This window comes from Centroberyx gerrardi, chromosome 8 (assembly GCF_048128805.1).
Source record: "Centroberyx gerrardi isolate f3 chromosome 8, fCenGer3.hap1.cur.20231027, whole genome shotgun sequence".
NCBI lineage: Eukaryota > Metazoa > Chordata > Actinopteri > Beryciformes > Berycidae > Centroberyx > Centroberyx gerrardi.
The window spans coordinates 1,496,950-1,518,773 of NC_136004.1; the positions used below are offsets into that span (position 1 = coordinate 1,496,950).

General features: G+C 39.5%; 1 protein-coding gene across 1 annotated transcript in view; it reads right to left on the reverse strand.

Moving 5' to 3' along the window:
* The window catches only part of mtmr12 (myotubularin related protein 12), an 83,426-nt gene that overhangs the window by 31,012 nt on the left and 30,590 nt on the right, over window positions 1–21,824 (reverse strand). The window contains exons 4-8 of the mRNA XM_078285433.1: window positions 16,226–16,298; window positions 15,994–16,130; window positions 15,683–15,773; window positions 3,060–3,183; window positions 2,701–2,776 (exon numbers count right to left, since the gene is read on the reverse strand). Of these exons, the coding sequence (XP_078141559.1) occupies window positions 2,701–2,776; window positions 3,060–3,183; window positions 15,683–15,773; window positions 15,994–16,130; window positions 16,226–16,298 (501 nt within the window). The remainder of the gene's footprint in view (window positions 1–2,700; window positions 2,777–3,059; window positions 3,184–15,682; window positions 15,774–15,993; window positions 16,131–16,225; window positions 16,299–21,824) is intronic.

A 21,824-nucleotide genomic window follows, 5' to 3' on the forward strand; every position in this document is an offset into this window, starting at 1 on the left:
AGGGCCCCGTTTCACATACGTGGCTAACTCAGTTAACCGGATAAGTTTGTTGACAATTTGGCATAAGCCCAGGATTTTCCGTTTCACAAAGCGAGATAACAATTTAGCCCTTTTTACCAGGGCAACAGAGCCTTAAGCCCAAACCTGCAAAAACCCAGGTTTAAGCTTAAGTTAGCTGGATAGTATGAACACATATAAGCCAGAAATCACAGACACCCAACAGCAGAAATAAATGCAGTGTTTGTAAGAGAGGTTCTTGTTGATGAAGGAGCGTGTTTTTACAGATTGATCCTTTAGCGCACGCAAATAATCACTTTATGAACGCTATCGATTTAGTCGTGAGTGAATTATTTACCTACAGCAATTAATAGATAGCAATTAATAAATTAATTTATATCCACAGCATAAATGTAGTGTCTCATAACGTTCATACAATATTGAGAGCAATAGTAACAACTCTGATGCAAAGAATAATGTCCACTTACTTGCACATTACCTGGTTGAAAGTGTAGAATTACAATAAAGAGGCTACCTGTTTAAAATATAATTTTATATTTGATTTTCACTAGTTGTCAGGTCCTTGTCTTGCCACTGCCAGACACCTGAGGAAAAATTAAAAATAATATAGCCTACTATTTAATATTTAATTTCATTTAATATTTATTTAATATTTGGTGACATTATTAGAAAGCACAAGAGTCCAAATATTATGGGTTTACAACCACTTCAAACTTGACCAAAATTAAATTAGCCACACTCTTTAGTGAATAAAAGTTTTTTTATTCACTAAAGAGTGAAACGTTTTTTTATGTTCTCTGCCTCCTTCCTCCATCAGTTAAGCCGCTCTGCCAGTCTTGGATTTTCTGGATAATATTGTTTTTTCTTCCGCTGACAAAAATGTAATTTGGTAAACTGACACCACAAAAAAAATCAAAGCAATATACAGGTTACATTATGAGAATAAAAAAAAAGGTGTTGCTTTGGTCAATTTCAATATGTTATGTCATCCTGCAAAGGTATCCTCGCCTCGCCTCATGTCCATATAAGGAGTGTGATCCTGTTTTTGGCGTGCGATTCATCTCCCCTTTGTAGCAGAGCGGGAGTGCGCAGTTATCCAAGATGATTTAATGCGGGATTGACTAATCAAATCCGAATCCACATTTGTGAAACGGACTAAGCCTGAGCTCAACTGATAAGATAATTCGATATGGCACGCATCCAATTATCCTGGATTGTTTAAGCCACGTACGTGAAACGGGACCCTGGTCTTAACTTCTTCTCTGTATGTTGACTCATCATTATCCATAATCAGACCAATAACTGCTGTCGTCCACAAATTTGACAATGACGTTGTTGCCATGTCTGGCCTTGCAGTTATACGTATACAGGAAGTAAAGCACATGCTGGAGGTTTGATTCCCAATCCTGACTGTCAGTGGTCTGCCTGTGAGGAAGTCTAGCACCCAATTGCAGAGGGAGTTTCTCTCCCCCTAACTGATATCCCATTGGTTTACACTTTCGATTGATCCCTCCCTGCGTTATATACCACCCCAATATCCTTTCAACAAAATGCACCACAAGAAAGATGCTCTCAAAATGGGGTTTCACTGTGACTAAAAGTACTCAACAATACTAGACCTGATGTACAGTCATGTTTTCTCTAATTCATGTGTATATTTTGTATTGTATGTCCTCACAATAGGTGTTAATAAACACCTTGGAAGCAGATAACAGTGTGTAGACTCTTTTTGATTCTTTATTCAAAAACATGGCTTCTTTGTCCTCCCCAATGGTACGGTGGAAAGAGTTAAGGACTTTTTTTCTTGTCTTGCTGCTGAAGCAGTGCCTTTAAACCTGCAATAAGCGATTTCAGACCCTATAACCAATCCTGAAACTAACGTGTGCTATGTGGAGATTTCCTAATGACATAAACAAATATCCACACACGTGGGCCAGCTGTGTTGCTGTTTTCACCACTTTTCTAAACCTTGTTGTCAAAATCCAGACCAACTCAAATCTCCTCCCGGCCCATTCATTAGCTTTTAATTTTTTTAAAACTAGCTTGTCTCTTTCCGTGCTGTTTAAAAGCACGACTCACCCCCTCCCGTTCCCGAAAAAAATTCTCGTAATGGTAGAATTGATGAAGTGAGCGAGTAAACTTGTTAAACTAGTAAACTTGCTACCTACCTCTTCCCTTGTCATTGTGGGACATCACCATAGGTATGTTTAGCTTAGCTATTAGCCTTTATGCACGGTTTGTCCTTAGGGGCCTCTGTAGTCCAGTAATTTTGCTGTGCTTTATTTACAAATGCTGTTTCTGTCACCCTCTAGTGGTCGGAAAATCGCTTAGTGCAGCTTTAAATGCCATGCCATGCAACAATGAAATATACTTTACAAAATCTGAAATTATTTATTCTATTCCACATTTTGTGAGGCGTAGCCTTATCCCATGCTTCCGGGCACACGACTGAAGTGATGCCTCATTATCCAAGTCAAAAGTGGGTAACCTCTATCACTTATAACAAGTGAAGTGTATATTTGACCTTTGGAAAGTGTTTGGAATCTGCCGTTGACTGTGAATCTTTGTGAGTCATGGCCTAACTCCAGGACTGGAATCAGCGGGATGTAAAAAATGAATTAAGGACCACCGTATGACGCTTTAATGAAGGTCTGAATCGGGCCCTTACTGAATGGCACCTACTGGTAATCCCTTTCCCTGGAAGAGAGTCATGTCTGCTTCAGAAACATTCGCTGGAACAATGAAAAACTGGGGCAAGCTGTCAGGGGGGAAAAAAAGTTTTATCATTCAAACCACTTATGCCAATCCATGGCATACTCATTTCTGAAAATTCAATGTGAGCACTCCCAACTTGGAGCACATGTTTGATTATAGCTCTCTGGATCACACTTTTACAGCATGAAAGAAATCCATGTTTGCCATCACCCAATTAACGATTGGTAGATACCTTGTTTTGTCATTTTCATCGTGCCAAAGAAGGGGCTTTTACATTGCTTTCCTGCTCATCTTTGACTGAGATTGGTGGGCTTAAACATACTCACTAGGGTGAGAGCCCAAAGTTGGCATTCTCAGTGACCAACCGGCAGCTCCCTTTGGTTCTCTTCAGGTCCTGGGCCCAGTCCTCAGCTGAGTCAAACATCATGGTCCTCTGTTGCATCTGCATCCCTGAAAAACATTATAGAATACCAAACAAAAGAAAGGAGCTTTTCTTCAATTTGCGGTGTAACAGGCTCACCATGAACTCGGAAGTTCTGGCCAGACATGGGCCTATGTCCCACCTCCCCTTCCTGTTCAAGGATATCTGATGGCACTTGGTGCTGGGTTGCCCTCACTTGTCATTACCCTGAACCGGCAACATTTGCACTACTGACTGTGCCATAGTGAACATCGGCATTGCCCTTCCAAGATGGAGAGTACTTAAAGATGAGATGGGACTGAAGAGAGATGCAGTTGTCGCTCTTTTTCTTTCATTTTGACTGGTAGGTTTCGCTATTGATTATTTATTTATGCTGTGGTCTACATTGAGTGTCTCCATTATTATGCTGGGCAAGTACCTATACTGAGTTGCAGTTTGTTAGATCAATTGCTACTTAACTTTAGCTCTGCAACGTTCTGATACTGGAATTTAAAAACTTTGGGCTTCCAACTCCAAACTTGGACGCTCCCCCTTAAAACTTGTCCCTCAATAATATGGACAAAAAACGTTAGTAGTAAATCTAGGTAATGTTACATAATCAAAAGGCCAACACGCTTTTATTCTCCTTAGTCAAATTATCATTATGTTATGTAACAATGCTGCTTTTGTAGGTACAAATTACTATCGTCAAATTAAATAATTTAGCACCCATATCAATGTTTGATGTCCACTTAAGTCTCTGTTCTGTATGTATTCTGCAGTGTAATACATGCATCGTTTATAGTTAAAAATGGCACATTTTATGGCATTTTTCATTATTATTATGACATCAAACACTAATATGGGTGCTCACTTATTGGATTTGACGATTAAATACAAAGTAATTGGTTTAAAACAGTATTTCTACCTATTTTCTAGATCTCGCGCTTTTATTTTGACGGCTAAACAGCCAAACCGGAAGTCTTGTTTCTGCTAATTCGAGCTAGTCTTACCTATCAAGGCCGGGGTGCGTGCACACGTGACGTATTTTGAAATAGCTAGAGTGGCGATTTCAGCTAAATAATGGTATAAATGTCTTTTCAAGTCACTTTGGGATCGTTTGGCTTCCGGAGACTTGCGTTATGCTGGATGAGCTGCATGGAACCATTTTATGGTTATTTTCCGTTATTTCCAGGTCCCCAGCAACTTCAGTTGTTTTGGAGAGGGCTTCTACGCCGTTCTGCTGTGGAGCTCAGGGCCTGCTGTACGGACTAACAAACTTCACCCGAGTTTCAGCTGACATGGGGGTGAGTAGATAATGACTGAATTTTCATTTTGGGTGAACTATTCCTTTAAAGCAATATATAAGCGATTTTGGTCTTTGAGACATTTGGCAACTGCAGAATTTAACTTCCAGAGAATACTCTTACTTCTCACTTATTCACAACTCCTTTTCCCACACTGACTTCTTTCTCACTAGCAACTCAATCATACCTAATATCTCAGATACTAAAATCCATCCCATCTTGATCAGCGATCATGCCCCCGTCTCTTTTTCCCTAAACACCAAGTACTCCAAACCTCCTGTTACAAGATGGCGTTTTAATACCGCTCTGCTCGAAGATCCTGATTTTGACATCTACTTTAAAAGAGGGTGGGCATCCTTGGTGGAAATGAACGATTCTCCCGAAACATCCGCAAAGCTGCTAAGGGAAAAGGCCAAGGTAGCACTGAGAGGAAAAATTATATCATATTCATCATACAAGAAAAAAAAAAGAAATGGAGGTTGAAATGGATCTGAAAGAAAAACTAAAAGAACTGAATGACTCCTATGCCAGTAATCCATCTGAGCTAACCCATAACAAATTATGAGAAATTAAATTCCAACTAGATAACATAATTAACAAAAAAACACAATTCTTGATAGAAAGATTAAGACATGAAAAATTTGAATATAATAACAAATCCGTAAAGTATCTAGCAAACCAACTTAAACGTAATAAAGAAAAATCTATAATTTCAATGGTGAAGGATTCAGCAGGGAAGCCAATGCTAACAGCTGAAGACATCAACAACACCTTTCGATAATTTTACAGAAAATTATACACCCCTGACTATGAACCACATACATCAGATACTGACTCCTTCCTAAACAACCTAAATCTTCCCAAAGTCACTAAAGAACAGGCAAATGAACTGGATAAACCACTCACACATAATGAATATTTTAAAGCACTCAACCAAATGCCAAACAACAAAGCACCTGGTCCTGATGGCTTCCCTGCTGAATTCTTTAAACATTTTTGGAATACAATTTCACCACTATTCATCAGTATGTGTCAAGAAATTAAGCATAGTTCCAAAATTCCACAACACATGAATTCAGCCCTCCTCTCAGTGCTACTGAAGCCAGACAAAGACCCAAGTCAATGCTCCAGCTACCACCCCCTATCTCTCATCAACACAGATATTAAAATAATGACTACTTTTACTGTTTCTAATACTGGTAGTCCAAATGCTACTACTGATAGAAGGCTTCTCTCCTTTCTCTGCAGACACTGTCGGCAGAGCTCCCCCTGGTGTCCTATCATGACACTGTTGAGTTTGCCTGTACTGTAGTATCATGTTTATGACACCAGGGGGAGCTCTACTGACATTGTACCCTTAACATTGAAGGCTTGTATTCAGTCATTTCTTATAGTCACTGCCACCTAATTATTCTAAAGTTTTTCTGAAGTGATCCAGTCATTTGCTGTAGTCAAATATGACCATCTACAGTGTATTTCACTGTGTAACATACACACACATCTCTACTACTACTGATACTACTACTACTGCTACTACCACTAGTGGTACTTCTGTTTCTAATACTGATAGTCCAAATACTACTACTACTACTGCTAATTGTATTACTTCTCCTCCTGATATTACAACTGCTGCTTTTACTACAACCCATAATACTACAACTAGGGATGCACCGATCCGATACTGATATCGGATATCGGTCCGATACTGACTCAAATAGCTGGATCGGGTATCGGTGACAATGGGGCCGATCTATTCAATTCAATTCTATGTTTATGTCTACGTGCGCATACTACGTCATGCGTCAGCAACGCGCCGGTAGACCCGGCCAGAGCCATATAGAGAGAAAACCATCTCTCTATATGGCTCTGGACCTGGCCATTTGCCTTCGGTCCGTCCGGTGGCTCCTCCGGTCCAGCAGCTCCGGAGGATCCCGCCTGCCGTGCGCAGCATCTCGCGCACTAAATTCTCGCTCGTGGGGCGCGAGCCTCCCGCAGCTAGCATCCAGGCTAACAAGCTAACCTGGCGCCCAACCCTCATAACAGAGCCGGGGTCGGGGTGAGGTGACCGGGGGTCGGTGCTGATGCTCGGTAGTTAAAAACACACCTGCATGAATACTCTGTCTCTGTTATATGTTTAAACTCTCCCGGGTCACCGCGCGGCCGAGCAGGCTGCCATTTAACCTGCGAGGTAAAGTAGTTTTCCACCAATTATACAATCGGCGCGTCCAGCCAGTAGGTCAACGTTGTTTCCTGCCACAACATGATTTAAAGTGTTTTCCGTGTTCGTCAGGTACTGCTGCTCCATTCGGCCGACACATAGTCAGACTAACATACCTTGATTTTTTTTCTGAGGGCTGTTTCATAAAGCAAGATTACCAGTTAAGCCAGAGTTATTTCAGTAATTTAGGTTTATTCTGCATATTTTGAATGTTTTGTTTTTACCAAGTTACTTGTTTATACTACTTGTGTGAATTGTGATTTAATTTATCAAGTTTGTTTGCACTAGTTTGTGACTTAATTGTGATTTAATGTTTACATTTTGTTCTCATTTGATGCAGTTGTATTGTTTTATACTGGAATTTTAATTCCTGACCAATTTGTTGCTGCATTTAAAAGGTTTACACTTGAATTGTAATTCCTGTTAATTTTGAAGATGTTTTACCAAGTTGCTGGAGCACGATTATTTATTATTTTAATAATAAATAACAATTGAGTACATTTATATCTATGTATTTATTTGTTACATTTTGTTTTACAAAGTTAGGAAAGCAATGTTAAAGTCAAGCCTGATGTTGCTTTACACATAAAAGAATGATCCCAGTCTCTTCCACACAGTGAGGCATAGCCTACAGTTTATTAATTAAACACTGGTATCGGATCGGTACTCGGTATCGGCCGATACCCAAAGCCCAGTTATCGGTATCGGTATCTGGACTGAAAAAGTCGGATCGGTGCATCCCTAACTACAACCTTTAAAAACATTATTAGGCATACCTATCCTTTCATGTATTGATAACGACAGGACAGGGCTTTCAGATAAATTGCATAAGATCCAAATACTCAAAATTTAAACTCTTTGTAATGAATTCAACTGTCTTCAACCTTCCTTGCTGAAGCAAGCACACAAATTTTCCTCAGAAAATTTAACCTTTTCAAGTTCTTTTTCTTATTCAGTGACATCATCTGGCTGCTGGGGTGGTCAGACGCTTGCTGCTTTGCTCCTGCTTTTCTTCAAATTTCTGCTCTATTTCCCCTTTTTTTTCCTCACATCGGCTGCTAATTTCTGGCTTAATGACAACTACTGAGATGGATCATCTGACCTACTGACGACTAAAGTTGCCACAGGTAGCGATCTACTACTTTTAAACTTTAAAGAATACTACAAGCTGAACTACTGGTGTGACCTGCTAGCAGACTGCTAGCAATACTAACATTACTAGCCTGTTGTGGCCGTGGATTTCTACGATGCCTCACGGTCCCAGAGTCTCGAATCCATCAAAACCCACAACAGACTCATTATGCCAAAACTGTCGGAAGTATCTACAGGAAATCGCCGTGCTCCAGGCAAAGATTTTTACACTGGAAGCTGAGAAAGGACTACATGAAACACTCCCCATAACAACCTGTGGTAAGACGGCTAAGTCTGGGGCTAACCAGAATGCTACCACTTATCAAAGCAGTGCTAACCAGGATGCTACCGCTAATATGCGAAACCTAGATGATACAATGTCTTTCCTGAAACTTGCTAAAGCGGGACCCGAACAGACTGATTCCACTGCCACCTGGCATACACTTGGTGCTAAGCCAGAACGCAACCACAGAATGAGAAAAACGAATGATAACGTTACAAGGGGAAATACAACATCGCCAGATATACGGCTCAAAAATAGATATCAACCACTGTCTGAACTAAGTGAGAACAAACTGGAAAGCACTTTTATGAATGGGAAACTCGGAAGAAATAATGATTTCGTTCGCAAGGGGAAACGTGGAATTAACACCAGCACACAGAAGGAGCACAAGGCCCATGGAGAGAAAGTATCTGGGCCAGAGGTGAAGGAGAAAGATATACTCCTTGTGGGAGACGGTGCCATCAGCGCTGTGAACAATGAAAGGATCATCGCATGCAGCTATCCAAGTGCCATGGTCCGTGATATAACTGGACTTTTCTCCCAGGTACTGTCTAACCACCCAGGAATCAAACAAGTTATTGTACATTTGCCACCAGCAAAGGGGAATCAGAACTGCTAAAACAAGATTTCTCTAAACTTTTTAACAGACTTGATGAGCTAGAAATGCAATCATTTATCAGTGGGCCTCTTCCAACTATTGACAGAAAGACAAATAAATTCAGCCGCCTACTTGCACTGAATACGTGGCTCTCTAATGCCTGTGAGTCTCAAGGGATACATTTCACTGATAACTTCACCCTGTTTTGGGAACGTGATGATCTCTTCAAAGGAAAGCGTCCCCACCTAAACGGACGTGGACTTAGATGGCTGACAGACAATTTTCTACACTGTCTGAGGCACCAAACAACTTACTGCCATACTCTCTACCAGCGAAAGGCTCCTCCGCAGAAAGAGTGCCAGCTCCAGGGTGACAACAGTGACCCTGCTCCACTTGCCCTCTCTGTGGATCCCCCTTCCACACTACCCCCACCTCTGCCCTGGACTCCCCCACCTCTATCCCCACTCCCCTCTGACTCTCCAGCATCAACTCCCTCCCCTGTCTCTCCTCTTAGGTTCACAAGCCAGATGGACGACTTGGTGAAGTCTGGGATCAAAATGATCCCACTCACCCCCAGCATGGCCAGGTCACGAGTATTGCCATCACCTATACTCCACTCCCCAACGCCCCCCCCCCCCCCCCTCAACCCCCCCCTCAACCCCCCGAGTTCAACCACCTTGTCCACCTCAGCCATCACCCACACTACTGGCTTCTAAGGCCTTGAACAGCACGAAAACGGCTGCTATCAGCGTCGGCAGCAACTAGGACACCCTGGGCCTCTGCTGTTCCAGAACTGTTATTCATAAATTATCCTATAGCAAGCTGAGACCCTGGGAGAGAACAACCTTCCCAAATACAATAGCCACAGTGTCAAGACAAAGATTAGATAAGCGGGTCACAGTAAAATCTTCCAATCCGACAAATTTGATTCACATTCCCTGTAAGCCAAGTATCTCAGGCCCTGCTCTAACAAACCTAAAACTAGTCCTATTTAATATTAGGTCCATGTGTAACAAGTCACTTTTAATCAATGACTTTACAACCTCTTACAAGCTTGATTTTATGTTTTTAACAGAGATTTGGCTGGACACCAAGAATGGGAATGCTATCCTTATTGAATCCACCCCACCAAATTTCATATTTGAGTTTGAAGCATGACAGAACAAAAAAGGAGGGGGTGTTTGTGCCTTTTTTAGGGATAGGTTCCTTTGTAAGAAGTAATCATTTGGAGAGTTCTCATCCTTTGAATATGTCGTTTAAAATGGAAATGAAATTCTCTCCATGTATTCTATATATAGTTATATACAGGCCACCAAAATACTCTCCACATTTCCTTGATGATTTTACTGAGATGCTTTCAATTGTCTGCACTGAATTTGACTGTGTAGTCATTAAGGGTGATTTTAAAGTACACATAGATAACGTCAGTGACAAAAATACCAAAGAACTTTCTGCCATACTTGACACGTTTTATCTGTCTCAACATGTGAAAGGGCCGACCCATACTAGAGGACACACTCTAGATCTGGTTATTACTAAGGGTGTTAACATTTCAAATGTCACTGTGCTTTATGTTGCTCTATCAGATCATTTCTGTGTATTCTTTGATCTGTCTATTACACCAAAAATCAACATTAGATCTGAAACTGTTAAAAAAAAAAAGGTACATTAGAACACTTTTTATGGAAGCCATCAAATCTGAAACTGCCCCAGCTTCAAATCATGTTGATGATCTGAACTGAATACCTTCAATTCTAAAATTTCGAATGTAATTGATGCCATTGCTCCTGCTAAGGTTAAACTGATCGCTAGTAAGCAAAAGGCACCATGGAGAAACACTCATTCTGTAAGGGCCCAGAAAAGGGAGTGCCGGAAAGCAGGGCGAAAATGGCGTAAATCAAACCTCCAGATTCACTTTGAAATCTATAAAGAAAAAGTACATATTTACAGTCTGAACTTGAAAAGTGCTAGGCAATCATTTTTCTCTGAGATCATCAACAAGAACAGTAACAATTCACGCATCTTATTTGCTACCGTTGACAGGTTAACTAACCCTCCGGTTCCAATATCCCCGGAACTAGTTTCTACCAGCAAATGTAGCGAGTTTGCATCCTTTCTTAATGACAAGATTCAAGGCATCAGACATGCTATTAACTCCTCATTGCCAAACAAAAAAGCATCATCACTGCAGTCTTCCAGAAGTAACTTGGTAGGTATGACACAATTTAATCCCATTGACAACAAAACACTCGAAGAAACTGTCTCCAATCTCAAATCATCCACCTGTTGCCTTGATGATGACCTACTAGCTTCCTTAAAACAGTTTTGAGCAGCCTGGTGAAAGAACTAATACTTGTAGTTAACAATTCTCTCCAATCTGGCATTTATTTTTTCAATCAGGATTTCGGCCCTGTCACAGCACTGAGACTGCACTCATAAAGGTACTAAATGACATTCGCCTGAACAATGACTCAGGAAAAGTCTCTGTTTTAGTACTGTTGGATCTTAGTGCTGCCTTTGACACTGTGGACCATACAATTCTATTACAAAGATTAGAAAACTGGGTGAGACTCTCTGGAACTGTCCTTAAGTGGTTCAAGTCATATCTTCATGACAGAAAGTACTTTGTCTCCATTGGAAACTGTGTATCCGAGCAGATGGCCATGACCTGCGGGGTTCCACAGGGGTCCATTTTGGGACCTATCTTGTTCAATCTCTATATGCTTCCTTTAGGCCAAATCCTACAAAATAATAAAGTAGCCTACCATAATTATGCAGATGACACGCAAATCTACATATCACTTACACTAGGTGACTATGGACCTGTTGAATCTCTGTGTCACTGCATCGAACAAATCAATGACTGGATGCGGCAAAATTTTCTCCAACTAAACAGAGATAAGACCGAGATAATTGTCTTTGGAGCACAGAAAGAAAGACAGAATGTCGGCTCTCACCTTGACTCCCTGTCTCTCATAACTAAGAGTCAAGCCAGAAATCTTGGCGTTATCCTGGACTCAGATTTAAATCTCAATAGCCACATCAAATCGGTAACTTCGTCAGCTTACTACCATCTAAAAAATATTGCAAGAGTCAGAGGAATAATGTCCAAACAAGACCTAGTAAGGCTTACCCACGCCTTTATTTCCAGTAGATTGGATTACTGCAATGGTCTGTTCACAGGGCTTTCAAAAAAAGCTCTTCGGCAATTCCAACTTATTCAGAACACCGCTGCCAGGGTCCTGACGAAAACTAGGAAATACGACCACATTACACCAGTTCTAAAATCCTTACACTGGCTACCAGTCACTCAGAGAATTGATTTCAAAATCTTGCTGCTTGTCTACAAATCACTCTGTGGCTCTGGGCCCAAATACATCTCTGACATGCTTGTGCCATATGAACCTTCTAGGACCCTTAGGACATCTGGGGCTGGCCTACTGGCTGTCCCAAGAGTTAGAACAAAACACGGTGAAGCAGCGTTTTGTTATCATGCAACACAGACCTGGAATAACCTCCCAGATGATATTAGACAAGCCCCGACTCTGACCACTTTTAAGTCAAAGCTAAAAACGTTCCTATTTTACACTGCCTACTCTACCCTGTAATGGCTAAAAACGTATCTTTTCAGCTTAGCTTTTAAATAGCCTTCATTTTAACTGTTTCTGTTCAGGATCCCAACAGAGCTGACACGGGCAAGTACGAATTTTCATTCGTCTTGTCTGGGTAATGCTTACTTGCGCATGAGTGAACACTATATGTGGGGAGGACAGAGCTTTACCCTGTATGATTCTCATCCATCTGTGGATGGTGAGGTTTTTGACCAAGAGGAGAATCTATGATTCTCGTCTGCCTTAGGCAGTGAGATCTGACGTAAATATCAGATCAAGAGTAGAATCAGGAAGGACAGGGGATAAGAAAACTCAAGAAAAACATATGGGTTCACTCACAATGTGCATCTAAAAGTGGGAGTATTTGTTGTGTTCTTTTATCTTTCTATTTCACTTGATTTGAACTGCACTAGTTTACTTTTTAAGTCTTTTATCTTTTGTATCTCTTGTCTGTACTTTTGCACTTTTTAATTGTAAATACTCTGTAAAGCACTTTGAATTGCCCCAGTGTATGAAATGTGCTATACAAATAAAGCTGCCTATTCCTTACACTTTTTTGGCATCTAACTAGTCCTTCATACTTTCAGCTAGAAACTCCATTCAAACTTCAAAATGTTCAGCTTGTTTAGGACATTGTTGCTTGTATTCAACTTTTTGAGACGTTTTATAGTTTAAGATATTTAGCTTTTAAAAATCTATTTTTCAACCAATCAGTGCTGTTAATATAATCACGTGACTATTCACAGACTTAAGTTTTGTTTTTGTCCTCCATCTTGTCATTAGTATTCCTGTTTTTTTTGCACCTATCTAGTTACATTATTCTTTCAGCTAGAAACGTTATTCAAACTGTAACCTTTTCAGCTCCTTTTAGACATCTGTCCTTGTATTCAACTTTTTGATAACGTTTATAGATTTTAAGATATTTAAGCTTTAAAAGTTTTTTTTTCGACCAATCTGCGTTTGATATGCAAATTAGCCTATTTTGTGGCCAATCAGGTTTTGGCCGCGTCTACTGTCAGTCTAGCTGAAGTGGAAGTGAAGTTGTTTAATTAGCCTGGTGAGTAACAACGATCGCTTCTATTGTCACAGTTACTCACAGAATACAGACTCAATATGGCGTTTACTTTGCTGCAATTCTTATGCGCAAATAAAACTTTACAAGTTTGAACAGTTGTATGTTGCAAATCCATGCTGAGAAAAAGTATTTTGCTGGCGAATGTTTTAGTCACAACTACACTGGGCTAGGCTTTCTGTCTGACTGAGACGGCTTTGTTTAATGGCAGACCATACCGGTGTTCCGCGACTGTCCCCCTGTACATGCGTCCTGTCATGTTTTTTTAAATACCTTTATAGTTTGTTGCTGTTTATCATTTAGTTGCTCACTTCTTTTTGCAGTTTTACTACTCAAGTGCTTTTGGCTTGTGCCTGTAATATTTCATATAATGAAGGAATGGCTATGCCTTTTCCCCCTGTAATGTTGTATTTTGGTTGTGTTGTTTTTATTCCAAAGATTAAGTTTTTAAATTTTTCCCTATGTAGGCTACATTAGTTCATTAGATTTGCCGTGGATGCAGACATCAGCTGTACTGCTGATGAGGTTGGTGTCTTTGCTTGGCTAGAAAAGCCTCTAGTCCAGACAACAGCTGACAATGATCCCATCTCTCATGATCACTTTGTTTCTTTTCTGTATTCCTGTTGGTTTCAATTATAAATATTCATCATAGACTGATGTGTAGTCGTAATCCCTATGATATTTTTCTATTTTCACTTTTATTTAGGCTACAAGAGCTTGCTAGGCTATAAAAATTAAATAGTGATTCCTCAAGTAAAATAATCACTTTTATGAATAGTAGGCTATGCGTCTGTGAGAGCACTGCTGTTGCTGAATCCTGAAGAATGTTAAATCAAGTATTGAATGACTTTTGTGTTACAGCCTACATATTTCAATATTTGAAAGTTAAACTAGGCATGCTCTTGGGTGAGCCTATGAAACTCTGTATTCCATCTGCCTTTCCAAAATAGGATGGTCCCAACACTTTCTCCTCTTTTTATTGTCTAAAGGAATGAAGGTAACAATGTTGTCACCGCTACTTCCTAGGTCCATTTCCTCTCAGATAATAAGCACATTTTTTTTGTTCTTATTTTTCTATTAAAATAATGGGAGCATGAAATTTGACCATGTAAAAGTTGTATTTATTTTCAGGCAAACAAAAAACTTCATGTTTCACATCCACTCCATCTTTTGTCACTTTGTGGTGAGACTTGGAGCTAACAGTGACTTTAGGGCTGAGTAATGTGACTGTTCCGGCCTTAGGCCTGTTACTTACTCCATGCACAATCTGTCTGCTTCCATAGTCCACACACCAGCAGCTTCCTACAAATACTAATGCTACTACTACTTCTACTGTTACTATCACTTATAGTCTTGCAACTACCACTGCCACCTTTTTGACTCGTTTGTTTTGTTTAACTCCCTTTTCATGCTGTGCAGCAATCAGACACATTTTCTCCAGAAAATGCTCCATTCTAGTTATTATTATTGTTCATCCACATTGGCGCAAATTGCCGTGAGCTGGTACATCGCAGAGACATCAAAGTTTTTGAGATATTTTGAAAGTTTTGAAAAACAAATTTTTTTCCTCTCCTGCGACACTGTTTGACCAATTACCACCAAAGTTGGTCAGCAGCATCTATCGACCAAGCTCTTTAAATTTTGTTTATAGATTGTTGATATCTACTGTAATTTTGAAGATATTGAAGATATATATGTTAAAGTTGTGAAGGAGGCGTGGCCTATAAGCTAAATTGTGATAACTTTGTGATAGATGGTCCAATCATCATGAAACATGGACAACATGTTCACATATAATAAATGAACATGTGTGCAAAGCCATTCAAAGATTGACCAATAGGGGGTGCCACAAAGGCCAGAAAACTCTATTTCCTAATCCAATTGGTGAAATTGCACAAAATTCGGTACACATGTTCTAGAACCATGTCCTAGTTGAAATCTGAAGGTTGGTCGTCATTAGTGAAAGTGGGCGTGGCCTATGACGTGGCCGATCAAATTTTGCCCAACAGCAGCACATGTACAGCTAAACACAGTAAAGCCAATACGAAGGTGGATATTGACACATTGTTACTTGCTATTACATTCTTCAGTATCAGAACTTGACAGCCATGGGCCTGTTAACGTCCAATTAGGAATAATTCATATGTTGTTAGGGACCTGTAAATTGAAGCAAATAGGTGACTATGACAAGCACATAGGTTATAATGTTTTCATTCAGACAACAGCAAATACTTTTTCTTTTTTTGTTTGTTTTAAATTCAAGGTATGGGTATCGAAAATGTTCAAACTATCCAGACCCACTTACTTGCATATTTACTCCATTACATACCTGGAAAAGCAGTGTTTTCACAAAAGGAAAAGGCAAAGATATTTTTCAGAGGCTTGGGTTCTAAACAGTGGTGGACAATTCCTTGGAAGATCTACAAGGGGAACAAACAAATGAACAGATCATATGCATGCAAGTCATATTTTATGACGAGTAAATGACAAAACATTAGATGTTTAGCTATTTTATCATTAGTGTTGATACTATTAATACCATTAATACCATTCTCTTGGTTGGAAGAATAAGGGACAATAGGGTTGTTTTTATAAATAAAAAGTGCACATATATTTGAATTATATTTATATTTTCTGTACCCTTTTTGCATCCTCCTCTTTACAGAAGGTCAGAGCGAACTGAAACACACGCAGATCTTTGCAGTGAATGATGATTTTAGAGGGATACTTATTCTTCACAAGGCTTCCTGTGACCAACTTCCTTTTGTCCTCATACCCTGAAACAAAGGATCACAAACTCAACAATGCCAAGAACAAATCTCTGAAAATCATTAGTCAATAGCAAAAAGAAGCAGCTATTGTTAAGCTTTACCTCCATAGATGTTATCCACACACGAAAGAGGGATGTCATTTTCCCCATAGAGTTTATTTTTGAAAAGCAGGGCCTAAAAAGGAATAAAGCTGAATTAGATGGGTTTTAATACATTAATACATTTTAAGAGGGTGAGGGATATAGTTTGTAACTGGAATCTCTTTCATCCCAATTTGACTACTCTGTGAAGTCTACAGTTCTCGATAAAGCATATGGTTAAAAAAGTGGCTCTGTTTGTAGTTTGTACTTTTTGTTTGGTCAGCTGCTAGGGGTGCTCCTTTTGATTGGCTGCTGATCAAAATCAACAAATAATTATTCTACAATTACTAAAATTGTTAAATTTAAAGTTACTTGTTCACTATCAAACTACATCACTTATCTGTACCTGTACACAATCTAACAACATCACTCCTCTACACCTGTACAGGGTCAAAATGCATTACTCCTCTATACCTGTACGCCATCAATCTACATCACTCCTATACCTGTATACTACTACCACAAAATAAAAACTACTTTATACCAATCAAATCTGTTTTTAATTGTGCAGTATCTACAGTGCCTTCAGAACGTTTTCAAGCCCTTTAAATTTTTCTCCATGTTGTGGGGTTTCAGCCAGAATTCAAAACAGATTAAATTAGTATCTTGTCAACAATACATAAAAATGCCCCATAATGACAAAGTGAAAACATGTACATTTAGAAATCTTGGCAAATGTATTGATTCTTCGGCTGAAGTCATTCCAGTGTTGATTTATGCTCCATTCCCTTAACCCCTAAAATTAACCATAGATGGTAAATGAAATGCCCTTCATGAATACTGATATGCATGTAAATGCACTTGTCATTCTATTCTCTGTGTGACAAAATGGCAAAGTTGGTCTAAGACAAAAAAAAGAGACATTTCCCGGTGGTCTCAGTTCGGGTTTCACCAACCAACAAAGTTAGAGTAGCAACATGTCACAGCTGCAGTTCACGCTGCCAGGTCCGGGAGCTGGACCTTTTATAAGAAACCCCGACCTCCCTTTTGTCATAATAAAGTCTCCAAATAAGAACTGAACCAAAACTGAGACAAAGTAAGGATAGATGTGGGACCAAAACCCAAATGACCCCAACCACTGCTACATAAAAATGTAGGGGAAACACTGTTGTAGTAGTTGTAGTTTAACTTCAGTTTAATTGGTAGAGCAACATAGACAGGTGGTTTGTTAACATGAGCACCATAGAACTAGAAAAGTGTATTAACTCCCATGTGTTATTAATGGGATTTGTAAAACGTAATCAGAGATGTGTAAAACTGCTCAACACACAGAGTTAACATGAGTGCAGTGTAGACTGCCATACTGCCCCTGTTTACCATTGGATTCCACTGAACACGTTGTAGGAGACAAGCCCCTCTGTTTCCAGAGCAGGAAGATATCCGCATTCCTGAAGTGGCACAGAGGCCACCTGCCATGACAAACACGCACCACCCCCCACCGGAGAGACCGCATCCGCACCTGAGCAAGGCGCCGGTTACAACAACCTCATGTCACGCCAAATGAGCAAGGTCTCATAAAAACCAGCTGACCTGGTTTTCACCCCAAGCCAGACCAAAAGGCCAGAGCCATTTCCCCTTTCCAGGTCTGCTAAAATCAACAACGCCGGGTCTCCTGATCAACTGTTGGCTGATAAGCGATCAGCCAGCCCAGTATGACTAACTAACAATTGGTCACCAGACACTCACCATTGGCAATAAACAGCTGCCATAAAACACTTTGACATGCGCACTCCGCGTGACCGCAGGACCCTCAGGAATTCCATCATTGAAACAAAGGACTGCAACTATATGAACTGAAATTTAATGTTCTTAACTTATTTTATATACAGGAACATGATTATTTTATGTTGTCTTACTCTGTGGATGTGATAGTCAGCATCTTGTCCTATTTGTAAGCTCACAAAGTTAGAATGTATTAAGTTAATGAACAAAACACTATTACTTCACCAATCTTGACACTACAGGCCCCAAGTTTGGTATCAACTTGTTTGTTTTGATCTTGACTTTTCAAATCTGCCACCAGAAAGGTACTATGACCAAGTGTACAACTTTGGTGAAAATAATAGAGAAGCCAAATATGGTTGCTGTAGGACTTATGGTTTCGGAGCTGCAGAAATTTTTGATGGAGAAAAAGAAAGAATTCCAGCAAATACAATAGGGTTCTATTGTTCAGCCCAAACTATTGTTCAGCTCAAACTCTTATGCTTTATTTTATGATTTACCAGTCATCCCATTCCAATTGCAAGTTATCAAATCCCTCAGCCAGTTGATTATAAAAAGGCTGCCATGTAATATTTTTACATATTGCTTTTGTGGGGCATTAGTGGGGCCGTATGTTCTATGGACTAATGTTACTACTGGCCCGATTTTCATGAAACTTCATGGAAGGGTGTAGCATGGGCCAAGGAAGAACCCATTAAACTTTGGAGCGGATCCAGATCCGACTCACGAACAAGCAATAATAGCATGAACCTTGGCGGAGGTCTGCGCTCTCCGAGTGCCCTTCTAGTTTTAAATCACGGTGACATTGAAGACTGAAGGTTTTGATAAGTTAAGCTGTTGTACTTGCTTCATCGAAATGCAGTGGTTATGGTCAGGGCTGCAGCTAATTTATTTTCATTATTGGTTATTTGTTTGATTAATCGATTGGTCATTATTTTTGACATTTTTTAAATTAAATGATTAGAGCCCAAACTGATGTCTGAAAATTGCTTACTTAATCTTACCAGGAGCCAAAACGTAAGTTTTTATATTATAATATGAAACAGAGAAAGCAAGTTAATGTTAGCATTTGTGAAGCTGTTACCAAGAAATGTTTGGTATTTTACTTGATAATTGACTAAACCGATTAATCCGTTATCAAAATTATAATCAATTAATTTTTGGTCAATCAAATAATCGTTTCAGCACTGTTATACTGTCATGCCAAATCTGTCTCTAAATGATTGACCATGTTGATGCAACTCAAAAACATGTGGCAAGACTAACAGTTTACTGTTTATGCCATGTTTCCTGTTGCAAAAATGGTTCATTTTTTGTACCACTAACTTTATTACTGCCCTGAATAAAGAAAATAAAAGAAACTTCTTGTGTTAACTGAATTAATTTGTGTGGAACCTGTTGACATAATTGAATTAAGTTGAAATAAATTTGGATGGAAAAGGAATGTTGAACTTTAACTGAAATTGTTGCTGTTGGATTAACATGTTTAGATTATGTTTGAAGTAAATTGTGTAGATTGTAAATGTGTTCCTTAAATTACAGTAAAAATAATAAATACATAATAAATATTTCATTGTCATCAAGTAATTTAAATTACTATCTTAAATACATTTTATTACTTTTACTTGAGTAAAATTATATACTAAACAAAGCTATGACAGGAGTTTGGCTCAGTAGGTAAAGCATCAGCCTCTCGTGGAAGGTTGTGGTTTCAAATCCTGGTTTGTCTTTTCAGAAGTCATAAACTGCCAAGAAAAAGGGTCATATTTTCCAATAGAAAGTTTGACCATTGAGAATAACTTGAACGATGGGTGATGAACAATATGGTTTCAATTAAATTAATATAGCCGCAAGCGGCGATTGCGGGATCCAAGCACAATTTGATAAGACAGACAGAGAGACAAAACATTACAGAAGGTAGAAAGACACACAAAAACGGACATGTTGTGAAGATCGAACATGCAGTCTAACACCGGCTTTTGTGTTGGCCCGTGGCTTCTGTCAAGTTAATCTTTTCATTGCAACCACATTGCTGGAGTTGTTCACAACTTTCTATTATTTGTCCTTGATGACTAATGACTTTGGAAAGGACAAGTCTGGATTTGATCCCACAACCTTCCACATGAAAGGCTGATGCTTTACCTACTGAGCCAAACGCCTGTTATAGGTTTAGTGAGGAGAAACTAACTAAAGGGAGAAGTAGTGTGATACTGCAACCTATGATTGACAGACTGACAGTGCTAATCACTTTATAGAACATTGTAGTGCTCTCCATTAACAAATAAAAAAATAGTAAGTCACATGGGCCAGAAAACTGCTGCTGCACTGCTCTCTATGGGTTGAAAGGTCTTGACAGACCTTGACGTTCAGGTATTTTGCCATTGACAGATGATGTCAAACACCTGCTATGAGTTTTCTGCACTGTGTGATTTAGTGTTGATGTACTTTTTATGAAACTTCAAAATGGTCACAGTTCATCAGGGGCTTGAACTCATAACCTTGTGGTCCAAAGACCTGAGCTTTACCACTCTGCCAACTTCCACTTTGGTGTGTGCCACAGTGGGGAAACAAAACAAAGGGACAAGTCATTGGTTATAGGTGATAGTCCAAACCATATTGAAAGCCTCAGAAAGAATATTATAACTGTACTAGCGCACCACATTAATCAATTTACACATGGCTTTACAGACATCATCTTGACAATCCAGACATCATTTGTATTTAGTTTGTTGAAGATTGATCAAACTATCTTGAACATATAACATTGTCAATTTATCAAACTATTTGCAGCTGCACATTTCCATCTACTGTGCGCTCAGTTTTCAAGATATCATTATAATTTTTGGGCTGTTTACTAATTAAGGTTCATTTCAAAAATTATGTTGTTTTTTTCCTGTAACGTACGGTTTAGGAGGACAACACTGTGGCATCACAGTCATTTTTTGCTACAAACAGAGGGGGGCGACGTCAGAATCGGGGGTAGGTACCAGTGTACGAAAGATTTATCTCACTTCAGCCGACATGTCTGTAAATTTCAGCTCTCTAGGACATACGGCTGATTTTTAATGAATTTTTGAAGTTGTGACTTTAACACCAATGAAGATTTGGTTATTATGCAATAAGCCACGCCCACTTTAATCAATAATGACCAATTTTCATAAAAATCTATGTAGTCAAGTATGAGATATGAACTTTTCGCATTTGTAGCGCCCAACAGTGGTACAGCTCAAAATGCTTTTGTGGGTGTGTTCATGCAACACTTCTCAACATGCGTTTCAAATTTTGGCTTGATTAGATGAATGGTTAATGAGTTATGGCCAATTTAGTGTTATGGCGTGTTTCGTTAAAAGTTTATTGGTCGATAAAAGCCAAACCATTTGACCTATCAATAACCTTTACACAACTTTGAAAGAGGACGGTCCCAAGATTCTGCACACCAAGTTTCGTGTGAATCAGATGAACAGCCTAGGAGGAGTTGCGAAAAAAGTATTTCTTAAATAATTCAAAATGGCAGACAATGCAATATGGTGGACATTGAAAGTGAGTGTTGGGCACTCGGCACATTCCAAAGAATCTAGGAACACAAGCATTTTCAGTCTACAACACACGGTTCAGAAGTTATTGGCCAAAATGTAAAGTGGCTTGTTATACCGCCACCATCTGGCCAATGTGCATGGGCTGCCTTGCCTGAGTAGTGGTGGGCCATAGGAGCCCACCTGCCAAATATGGTTGCTGTAGGACTTACTGTTTCTGAGCTGCAGATACTTTTAGCGGAGAGAGAGAGAGAGAGAGAGAGAGAGAGAGAGAGAGAGAGAGAGAGAGAGAGAGAGAGAGAGAG